Genomic DNA, 11,674 nt, shown 5'->3' with positions numbered 1-11,674 from the left:
CTCTGTCCCTGTCCTTTCCCTGGGTCTCTGTTGCAGATGGAAGCTGCTGGTGCCATTCTCAGCTTGAAGCCCTCTTTTGATGCAAGCAGATGTTGCCAGGTGTGTTCAGCAGCTGTTGCTCAATGCTTATGCAAAGCTATTGTGTTCCTCATGGAACCAAGGAGCCATTGTGACACTGCAGGGGCTGATGGCATCAAGGAGGCAATTGTGACAGTACAGAACCTCCTAGAAACAAGGCTCCATTGTGACACCGTGGGGAATCATGGAATCAAGGAGCCCATTGTGACACGGCCAGGCCGCACGGAACCAATGGTCCATTGTTACACTGCGGATTCAAGAAGAGCACGGTGACACCACGCAACATCATGGAACCATGAGTCCATTGTGACACAGCGGGGCCTCATGGAAACAAGGAGACCATCCTGTCACCATGGAACCTCATGGAACCATGGGTCCATTGTGACACAGCAAGGCCCTGTGGAACCAAGGAGACCATTGTGGCACTGTGGAGCCTCACGGAACCAAGGAGAACATTGTGAAACTCTGGGGTCTTATGGAACCAAGGAGACCATTGTGACACAGGTGATCCACATGAAGCCAAGGAGCCTTTGTGACACTCTGGGCCTCAATGGAAAAAAGGACATTGTTGATTGGAATGAAGCTCATGGAAACTATGGGACATTGTGACACTGCGGAATCTCATGGAGCCAGGGAGACTACAGGGAGCAACCTTATGGAACCAAGGGGCCATTTTCACACTACTGAACCAAGGAGATCATTGTTGACGGTACAAACCTCATGGAACAAGGGGCCATTGTTATACAGCGAGGCCTCATGGAACCAAGGGACCATTGTGACACTGTGGGGGCCCTGTGGAACCAAATATTCATTGTGACACAGCGGGGCTGCTTGTAACCAACTGCGACACTGCGGATCCAAGAGACCACGGTGACACTACGGCACTTCATGGAACCAAGGGGCTGTTGTGACACGCCAAGGCCTCGTGGAACCAAGGAGAGCATTGTGGCAGAGCAGAACCAAGGAGGCCATTTGGACAGTATGGACCCTAAGGGAACCAAGGCTCCATTGTTCTACAGCAGGGCCTCCTGAAAGCAAGGAGCCATTGTGAACCTGTGGGGCATCATGGGGTCAAGGGCACCACTGCTACTGAAATCTGCTGGAGAGAAACCTTCTCACACAGTTTGGAGGATTTGAAAGCAGCTATTCTTTATTACAGCATGGTGGTCACTCGGGTGATCCTTCATGCATTTGGGTGCACTGAGCATGGAGTGGACAGAGTTTATATCAGCCACACTGATTACATATTCATTAGCTATCCCCACTTCCTTTCACTTTATTTGACATAGTTGTAGCCCTTATCACAAGTCCTATCTATTTCTCCAAGGCTGTGCTGTTCTGTCCTACTGTCCTTGAGAAGAGTTAATGTTGTTCTGTCCTACTGTCCTTGTCACAGTGCTCGCCCCACATGAGGGGTGTCTGCAACTCCCCCCAGCCAATGGGCTTGGGGTGGGCAAGGATTCCCAAGGGAACTGGGATGGGACAGCTGGGCTGGACTGACCCAAGGGATGTTCCATTCCATGTCACACCATGATCAGCAAGAAACTGAGAGAAGCAGGAGGTGGAGGCCATTAATTTCTTTTTTAAGACATTTTTCTTTCCAACAGCACCTACACATACAGAACCCTCTCCTGCCACAAGGTGGTTGAACATTTTCTGCTGATAGGAGATTTCCGGCACATTTGCTTTGCTTCTGTTTGTGGCCTTTACTTTTTGTGGTTGGTTTGTTTGTGGGGATTTTGTGTTGTGGGTTTTGCTTTGGTATTTTTGGTTGGGTTTTGTTTTTTGTCCCTATTGAACTGCCTTTCTTCTGATGCGTATGTTTTTTCTCCCCTTCTTTGTGGCTTGGTTGGCACCTGATGGCAAGGGAAATTTATCCAACTCAGTCCTCTTGCCCAATTCTGTTTTGCAGTCACCCTTAATGAAATGAGTTAGGTCACAGACTCCCTGCAACTTGGCACCATCCACAAAGGCGTTGAAAGTGCATTTCATCCCATTGCAGAGATAACAGAAATGTTCCCCAGTGGTGGTCAAGGGCTGGCCACTGAGGGATGGCACCAGGGAGTGGCTGCCAAGAGGACTCTGTACCATGGCTGACATTTGACCCTCATTGTTCAGCCCAATTCCCACCCACCCCATGTTCCACTTCTTCAGCCCAGCTCCCACCAACCTGGCTCTGAGGAGACCCCAGCAGACCCTGGCACAGGCCTGGCTGGAGTCTGGGCACACAACATGCCCTTCTTTTCCCTCCCACAGGGCTTCTGCAATCCCTGCCTTGTCCTGCCAGTGCCTGGAATGGCTGCAGGAGCATTTGCCACATGCCCTTCCCTGCTGAGCCTGACCAGTCTGGGACTCTCCCAACACCTGGATGAGAAGGCCAGTTCTTTCCCATAGGAAGGAAAGCACAGAGCCCTGGTGTTTCTGGGGCAGATGAGAGGCAACAAGCAGAGGCCAAGGCCAGCCAGAGCTGTCTGTCCTGGCAGCTTTTGTCTGGGAGAAATCCTTGCATATAGGCAATTTTGGAGGGGAAGTACCAGTTTTGGCCATGGGTGCCTGGACAGGAGGGACGGTTGTTTTCTATAGGAAGGAAAGCCCAGAGCCCCAGTGTGTGAAGGCAGGTGAGAGCCAGCTCTCAGGAAGCCAAGGGCAGCCAGACTCATTGGTAATGGCAGCTTTTGTGTGGGAGCAATCCCTGGATATAGGGAATTTTGGAGGCAGAATCCCATGTTGGCCATGAATGCCTGGATGACAAGGAAAACTCTTTTCCCTTTGAAGGAAAGCCCAGAGCCCCAGTGTTTCAGGGGCACATGAAAGAGACCCTTGACATGCCAAGGTCAGTTGGAGCAGTCAGGCCAAGCCAACCACACCTGTTACCTGTTCCCTGGGATCCACGGGGCCCCGCAGTGTCACAGTGTTGGTGTCATATTGGGTCCTTGGTTCCATGAGGCCCCACTGTGTCACAATGGTTCCTTGTTTCCATGGGGCCCCACAGTGTCCTAATGGTTCCCCCTTGCTTCCATGAGGCCTTGCAGTGTCACAGGGGTCTGCTTGGTACCGCAGTATCACAATGGACTCTTGGTTCCATGGGGATTCACAATGGCAGAAGGGTCTCCTTGGTTCAATGGGTCCTGCAGAGCCCCTTGATTCAACAAGGCCTTGAAGTGTCATAATGGTCTTCAGAATTCCATGAGGCCCTGCAATATCACCATGGACCTTTGATTCCATGAGTCCCCACACTGTTACATGAATCCTTAGTTCCATGGGGCCCTGGAGTGTCACAATGCTCTCCTTGGTTCCATGGTGCCACACAGTGACACAACGGCCCCTTGGTCCGAGAAGGTCCCATAGTGTCACAATGGTTCCTTGCTTCCATGAGGCCTTGTAGTGTCACAATGGACTCCTTGGTTCCATGGGGCTGCAAAGTGTCACAATGGCCCCTTGGTTCAATGGGGCCTGTGGTGTCACAACAGTCTCCGTGATTCCATAAGGCCCTGCAGTGTCACAGTAGACCATTGGTTCCATGAGACCCCACAGTGTCACAAGGGCCCCGTGGTTCCATTGAGCCCCACAGTGTCACTATGGTCACCTTGGTTCCACAAGGCCCTGAAGTGCCACAAGGGTCTTTTGGTTTCACAAGGCCTCAAAGTGTCAAAATGGCCCTTTGGTTTCATGAGGCCCCACTGTGCCACAATGGACCCTTGGCTCTGCAGTGTGAGAATGCCCCCTTGGGTCCTTGGAGCCTCACAGTGTCACTGTTGTGCCCTTGGTTCCACAAGGCCCTGCAGGGCCACAATGGTCCTTCGGTTCCCCGAGGCCTCCAAGTCTCACAATGGTCTGCATGGTTCCATGGAGCCCCACTGGCTCACAGTGGTGAAAGGAATGAGATCAGTTTGTCTTTACAAACAAACTGTGGGTCTGCTCTTAGGTAAAAAGCCAGATACTGAGAGGTGAAAGAAACAGTGGGAGGAATTCCACTGATTGATGAAAGGAGTGAGAGGGATTTGTCTTTACAAACAAACTGTGGGTCTGCTGATAGGTAAAGATAGATACTGAGAGATGAAAGAAGCAATGGCAAGAACCATAAATTCCAAAAGAAAAGAAAAAGGCTAGGAGTATACATTAGATGGGGTCTGTGTTAAGTGATTTGGGAAGTCTGTACCTCTCAAGTACCTCAGCCAATGGGCAAAGAGAGAGGGAAATGCGGCCAGGAAATGAGGAGAGAAAGGAGGCTGCATCCTCTAACAACTTGACAGACCCCAGGGAATGCCCCATGGCCTCTCCCTTTATTCAAATACAGTAATGGGACTCCTCTGTCTCCTTTGTGGACATAAACCTCGGGTGTTTGTGGATTAATTTTCCTGACAATGGCTTCCTTGGTTCCATGATGCCTTTTAGTGTAACAATGGTCTCCTTGGTTCCACGATGTCAGAATGGACCCTTGGTCCCATGGAGCCCCACAGGGTCACAATGGTCCCCTTGATTCCATGAGGCCCTGCCGTGCTATAATGGCCCCTTGGTTATAGGAGGCTCTGCAGTGTCACAATGGCCCCTTGGTTCCAGTGGGTCCCAAAGTGTCATAATGGTCTCCATTGTTCCATGAAGCCCCACAATGTCACTGTGGTCCCCTTGGTTCCACAGGGCCCCACAGTGTAACAATGGACCCTTGGTTCCATGAGGTTCCTCACTCACAAGGGTCTCCTTGGATCTGCAGAGTCCCAATGGCCCATTGGCTCCATGTGGCCACTCTGTGTCACAGTGGCTCGTGGTTCCATGAGTGTTCATCCTGTCAACAACGATCTCCTTGGTTCCACAGTGCCACCATGGATCCTTGGCTCTGCACTATGACAATGGACCATTGGTTCCATGGGGTCCCACAGTGTCACTGTTGACTCCGTGGTTCTGTGAGTCCCTGCTGTCACCAAATCTCCAAAATATCAGCATAAGACTCCTTAACACTGATTTGTTGTTAAAGAGAGCATCATTTATTCAGGCCTGAGCTCCAGCAGGGGATAACTCCTAACCTTACGTGGACACGTGACTCTACAAGTGTGTTGATCACATCCAGTCGCTACATGCGTATTACAATTCACCCATTTCCTTAAAACCCACCCCAAAATCCCAGATTCAGTCCTTGTTTTTTCTATCCCTGCACCCTTGAGCCAGATGTCTTCTTCTTCTCTTCCAACCATCCCTGCTGGGAAAGAAGCCCCTGCATGCCTTGTTCCTCTGCTAAAAGTTCACAGACACGGTAAAAATGGAATGAACCCTTTTGGTCCCGAGCCCAAGGCTTTGTGTGCCCAGGCAGAGGCAGGCAGGACGCAGAGCTGCCAGCAAAGGAAGGGGCCAGCCAGGTGGGGCAGCCGGGGGGATGAGGACAGCCTGCAGGGACAGAGGCGCAGGGCAGGGACAGCGTGGCACAGCCTGGGCTGGAGAGGGCAGAGGGATGGGCAGCAGCTGCAAGGCCCTGACAGAGCCAACTTGTGCAGCACTTGGGCCACGGCTGCTGTCCCTGGCCCTGAGGCCAGCAGGAGACAAGTGACCCTTGCAGCCCTGGGGCCTCAGTGCCTCCTTGTCCCTGCTCAGCAGCCTGGCAGGGGCCACCCCATGGTGCTGCCCTTGGCACTGCCCATCCCCACATCCCAGTGCCCCGGCAAGAGCCCTGAGCACTGAGGGAGGGACAGGATCTGCCTTGCCAGGGGCTGGGGCTCAGGCCTTGGCCCTTTGCATTCCTCAAACACATCCAGCTTTGCTCAGCAGCAGAGACACCTTTCCCTTGCTTGTCCCCCCCTGTCATCACTGCCTGCAGTGTTCTGCTCTGACTGGAACCTGGGGACACTTTCTCAGTCCTGTCCCTCAGTGGCACCCATTAAAACTTCAAGAAACTTCAGTGTTTCACTTTAACTTTGAGTTCTTTAGAAGTTTTTTGGACACACTCTCAGGGACTGAGACCAATGTAAACAACACCAGAGCCCCGAGAGGATCATTACAGTCCCTGTGCTGTGTCTGTGCTGCTGAGCTGGGCCGGGCTCCTGGCAAACAAAAAGACGTTTCTCCTAATGAGCAGCTTCTTTCCCAGCCCAGCAGGGCTGCAGGCACTGCCTGCAGGTGCCTGAGAGGAGTGAAGCAGACAGAGGCTTAAAGCAGCTGAAGGACAATTCTTAGCTTATTCATGGAGAAATCTTCACCACTCCTGACACAGTGAGCCTCTGGCTGCAGGGATCCTCTAGAGCTGGCCCATGACAGGACTGCCATGGCTGTGAGGATGGCTCTGCTGCCGTTCCTGCTTTGGGGGAGGATGTGCTGCAGAGCGGGGCTGCCCTGGGCACCGTCAGAGGGACAGGGCAGGACGGCTCCTGCTGCCAGGGCCGGCTGCAGGCTCTGAAGGTGGGCAGCAGCCAGGGGTGCCCAGGGCTGTCCTGCAGAGCAGCTCCTGCAGCCCTGAGGGCTCTTTGCCAGGCCAGGGCATCTGCCACCTGCCAGGGGCAGCTCTCAGCCTGCCTGGGAGCTCCCCATGGGCGCTGGAGGGGAGCTGTGGCTGCAAGGAGTGACTGCTGCAGGGCAGGTCCTGCTGCTGTGGAGAGGCTGCTGTGGGGGCCAGGGCTGCTCCGAGCTCCAGCTCATGCCCAGCTCATTTCTGAGGGGACTCTTCATGAGCACATTCAGGGCATGGGATTCCTGCTTGAGTCTCTGCTTTCCTCAGTCTGTGCTCCCACTTCTCCCAGGCTCAGCTTGGTGGGAATGGAAACTCAGCTGTGCAGGGCAGAGCAGGGCCTGAGGCTCTTAAACCATCCCGCCGAGGATTCCTGGGAGCCTCAGCAAGTGCCTGCACCTCGCCAGGCTCCAGCTCCAGCCAGCATCACCTTTCCATGGTGCCCAGGCCCGGGGGAGCTGTTCTTTAATCGCCGCAGCCCCGAGCGGCTGCCGGGCAGGGCTGGCCCAGGGGCTGGGCTGGGCTCCGGCAGCAGCGGCAGGGACGGAGCCCGGGCCGCAGGAGCAGCTCCCGGCTGGGCCAGCTCCAGCAGCAGAGCCGTGGGCAGGGAGGGAGGGAGGCAGCGCTGAGGGCAGCCCTGCTGAGGGGAGCTGTGGCAGCTGCCGGCGCTGCCCTGCAGTGCAGACACCGCCCTGAGCAGCGCAGCTCCGGTGTCCCCTCGCAGCCAGCACAGCCCTCAGCCCGGGGGCTCGGGGCCCTCAGCCCGGGGGCTCGGGGCCCTCAGCCCGGGGGCTCGGGGCCCTCGGTGCCCTCCTGGGCCGGCAGAGCAGCAGCAGAGATGAAGGGCATCTCTGCGGCCACGGGCCCGTTCCTGCTGCCCGGGGCCTGAGGGCGACTGTCCTGCCCTGGTGCTGCCCGGGAGGGGCTGGGCAGCGCTGGGCAGGGAAAGGCTTTTCCTCAGGGCCCGGCTCTCTCTCCTTGCCCTGCTCAGCTGCTCCTGGCGCTGCTGAGGGGCTCTCTGGGAATGGCACTTCCAGCTGCAGGCTCAGGCCCAGCCCTGGGGCTCCTCCTGTGCAGGCTGAGCACAGCAATGGGGTGTCCCAGCTCCCTCTGCCCCGGGAGCTCTGGGCAGGCCGGGCTGGGAGGCTGGCAATGAGCCGGCTCTCCTCCAGCAGTGCCATGGACAGGAGCCTGGCTGTGCCCTCGGGATGCCATCCCAGCTGTCAGCTGCCTTCCAGGGGACACTGGGGCCGGGAGTGTCCTTGGCCAGCAGTGGGGCTGAGACTCTGAGAAAGGCTGAGCCACTTTGCTCTGCTGTGGCTCCCTCTGCTCTCAGCTGTGCCAGGCTGATTTTCAGGGGAGTACGGTGACTGCCCTCGATCTCAGCAAGGGCAGCTGGGGACAGATGGAGCGACAGAGCAGCTCCCCTCACCCTTCACTGAGTTACAGCCAATGCTCTTGCATTGCTCAGCTCTCTCTGCTCTCCCTGCGCACAGCAGGAAACCCTCTCAAAGTGCCTTTGGCCATCACCGTTCCTTGGCCCTGGCACAGGAGATGCTGCCCAGCTCCTCTGCCTCAGGAGCAGTTTTGTTTGACAAATTCCAACCCCAGGACTGGCCCTTGTCCCCCTGTCCCATGACCCCACTGCTGCAGAGCAGAGCTGATTCCTTGGTGTCCATGGGCACAGCCCCTGCTCGTCACGGCAACAGGGCCAGATCCCAGCAGAGCTCCATACACAGGGCTGAGGGAAGGGCTCGGAAAAAAGGAAAATTGGGTGGCACAGAGTGTCAGGGGCAGGGCTGGGAGAAAGGGCTTGGGCATTGCTCAGGAAAGTCTCTCCTGACTTGTCACTGTCTCCTCCTAGAACAGATGCCCATGGCCAGAGGCAGCAAATGTCCAACAGCAGCTCCATCAGCCACTTCCTCCTGCTGCCATTGGCAGACACGCGGCAGCTGCAGCTCCTGCACTTCTGCCTCTTCCTGGGCATCTCCCTGGCTGCCCTCCTGGCCAACGGCCTCATCATCAGCGCCGTAGCCTGCGGCCAGCACCTGCACAGCCCCATGTTCTTCTTCCTGCTCAACCTGGCCCTCACCGACCTGGGCTCCATCTGCACCACTGTCCCCAAGGCCATGCACAATTCCCTCTGGGGCACCAGCCACATCTCCTACTCAGCATGTGCTGCTCAGGTGTTTTTCTTTGCCTTTTTCATCTCAGCAGAGTTTGCATTTCTCACCATCATGTGCTACGACCGCTACGTGTCCCTCTGCAAACCCCTGCACTACGGGACCCTCCTGGGCAGCAGAGCTTGTGCCCACATGGCAGCAGCTGCCTGGGCCAGTGCCTTTCTCTATGCTCTGCTGCACACGGCCAATACATTTTCCCTGCCCCTGTGCCAGGGCAATGCCCTGGGCCAGTTCTTCTGTGAAATCCCACACATCCTCAAGCTCTCCTGCTCACACTCCACCTCCCTCAGGGAACTTGGGCTCCTTGCAGTTAGTATCTGTTTAGCCTTTGGGTGTTTTGTGTTCATGGTTTTCTCCTATGTGCAGATCTTCAGGGCCGTGCTGAGGATCCCCTCTGAGCAGGGACGGCACAAAGCCTTTTCCACGTGCCTCCCTCACCTGGCCGTGCTCTCCCTGTTCCTCAGCACTGGCTTTTTTGCCTACCTGAAGCCCCCCTCCATCTCCTCCCCATCCCTGGATCTGGCCCTGTCACTTCTGTACTCGGTGGTGCCTCCAGCCCTGAACCCCCTCATCTACAGCCTGAGGAACCAGGAGCTCAAGGCTGCAGTGTGGACACTGATGGCTGGACGATTTAAGAAACATTAAACTGGTTGCCAATTTATGCAAATCACTTGTAATAAAACGCGTCTTTCATAGTTCTTGTTGGTTTGGTTCTTTGGTTGGTTATCTTTTCTGTCTTCAGTTATTTATTGTTGTCCACAAAGCAAGGGCAATATTTCTTCCATTTCTCATTTTGTTTCTCTGCACCTTGGCTGTGGCCCCAGACGGTGTCAATGAGGAGCTGTGCTCTCAGTGCCTTTAAATGAACTCAAGGGTCTGCCAGCAAAGTTCCCAGCAGAGATGCCCCTTTAGTTGCCTTCTGTGGAGCTGCAGCAGCAATGTCTGTGTGCAGAGCTGGGGGCAGATCAGGGGGGCACAGCAGCTGTGCCCAGGAGCAGCAGCCCTCGGTGCTGCCAGTGCTGCTCCCGTGCCACTGCCCCGCTGCCCTCCTGCCCCTGGTGTTGCTGCAGGGCCTGAGTGCTCTGGGGCTCGCTCCCAGCCCTGGGGTGGCAGTGCCGGGGCTGCAGCAGGGACAGGCCATGGGCACTGCTGGGCCAGCGCTGACGCCTCAGGGCAGGGCCTGGGGGCTCCAGGCTCCTTGCCCAGGCTCTCTCAAGAGCACGCCCAGGCCAGTGCTCAGCAGAGAAAACCCCCGTGAGCAGCCCCAGGGTGGCCGTGGGCAGGGTGGGGGCAACCAGCATGGCTGGTGCTCTGCAGGGTCCCTGGGGGAGCCGGGAAGGAGCAGCAGAGCAGGGGCTGATCCATCCCCCCTGCGCTGGACACCCCAGGGCAGCGTCCCAGAGCGGCCTCATGCACCTGCCAGCAACATCCCCCCTCTGCAGCCCTGGCCTCTCCCCAGCTCAGAGAGGGGCTGGATCCTTGCAGGCACACCCACGGCAGGACTGGCTCAGGAGCCCCTGTTTGCACTGCACAGCCCAGGCGTGAGCACCCCACGGTCTTGGTGTGGGGAGATGAACCTGAGTGAGCACAAATGCCATCAGCCCCTGGGGGCCAGCAAGGGCTGGGGGACGGCAGGGAAACCTCTCAGCTTTGTCGTGGCCTCTCAAGTCAGCCAGAAAGTTTGTTCCCATCAGCTCTGAGTTTCCTGTCCCACTGCAGACGTTGTTGCTCAGAGCCAGGGCTGCCTGGCAGCCACCCCCAAACAGCCCTGAGCATTTCCTCTGCTTCACCTTTGCTTTCTTTCCTCTTTCCTGCTCCACATTTCTTGCTCTTGCCCATCCCTGTCCCCTACCCTGCAAACAGCCCAGCCCTGGTTGCCCTTTCCTCTCTGGCCCCACTCCCCATTTCAGTTCCTGCCTTGGCACCACGGGAACGTCCCTTGGGGAGCAGGATCATCCTGCAAGTGCTGCAGGAATTGTCTGCAGGGCCCTGCAGTGCCTCGAGCTGTTCCCTTGCCAGAGGCACCAGAGGCCAGGGGGGCACATCTGGGCTGCTGTGTCTGGGTGTGGGGCTCCCTGTTGTGGGGCAGTGAGGAGGAGCTGGAGAGGCTCTGCAGGACTGACAGGATGGGCTTTGGGGCCCATGTGGAGAAGCTGAGGGACAGGGGCTTCTGGACCTTCTGAAGAGGAGGCCCAGGGCTCATCCTGCAGCTGCTCCCAGGGTGGTTTCAGAGAATCACAGAATCAACCAGGCTGGAAAAGACCTTGGACATCATCAAGCCCAAGCCGTGCCCTGACACCTCCTTGTCTCCCCTGAGCCTCCTCTTCTCCAGGATAAACAAGCCCAGCTCCCTCAGCTGCTCCTCACAGCACTTGTGTTCCAAACCCCTCACCAGCCTTGTTGCCCTTCTCTGGACACGCTCCAGCCCCTCAATGTCCTTCCGAAATTGGGAGCCCAGAACTGGACACAGCACTCGAGGTGCGGCCTCAGCAGTGCCCAGTACAGGGGAAGAATCCCGGCCCTGGTCCTGCTGGCCACTCCATTCCTGATCCAGGACAGGAGCCATTGGCATTCTTGGCCACGTGGGCACACTGCTGTCTCATGTCCAGCCTGCTGTCCATCAGTGTCCCCAGGTCCCTTTCTGCCTGGCCCCTGTCCAGCCACTCTGTCCCCAGCCTGTAGCGCTGCAGGGGTTGTTGTGGCCAAAGTGCAGGACCTGGCCCTTGGTCTTTTTGAACCTCCCGTGGTTGGATTTGGGCCCTGCATCCAGCCTGTCCAGGTCCCTGTGCAGAGCCCTCCTACTCTCCAGCAGATCCACACTCGCACCCAGCTTGGTGTCATCTGCAGATTTGCTGGTGCTGGACTCAATGCCCTCATCCAGATCATCAATGAAGACTTTGAAATCCACGCTTGGGGAGCTCATCCAGCAGCTCCCTCATCCCCCTAGGATGGATCCCATCTGCTCCCAGAGACACCTGTGAGC

The 11,674-nt window shown here is 56.7% G+C and overlaps 1 protein-coding gene across 1 annotated transcript; it reads left to right on the top strand.

Annotated features, from left to right (window-relative positions):
* The first annotated feature begins 8,400 nt into the window (after positions 1-8,400).
* Positions 8,401-9,336, top strand: LOC138102023 (olfactory receptor 14I1-like). The gene has a single exon (XM_068999776.1). It carries the CDS (start codon positions 8,401-8,403, stop codon positions 9,334-9,336), a length of 936 nt encoding a protein of 311 aa, XP_068855877.1.
* Positions 9,337-11,674: the final 2,338 nt, after the last annotated feature.

This window comes from Aphelocoma coerulescens, unplaced genomic scaffold (assembly GCF_041296385.1).
Source record: "Aphelocoma coerulescens isolate FSJ_1873_10779 unplaced genomic scaffold, UR_Acoe_1.0 HiC_scaffold_60, whole genome shotgun sequence".
Taxonomy (NCBI): Eukaryota; Metazoa; Chordata; class Aves; order Passeriformes; family Corvidae; genus Aphelocoma; species Aphelocoma coerulescens.
The sequence above is the reverse complement of the archived record's forward strand: the minus strand, read 5'-3'. Positions and strand labels throughout refer to the sequence as shown.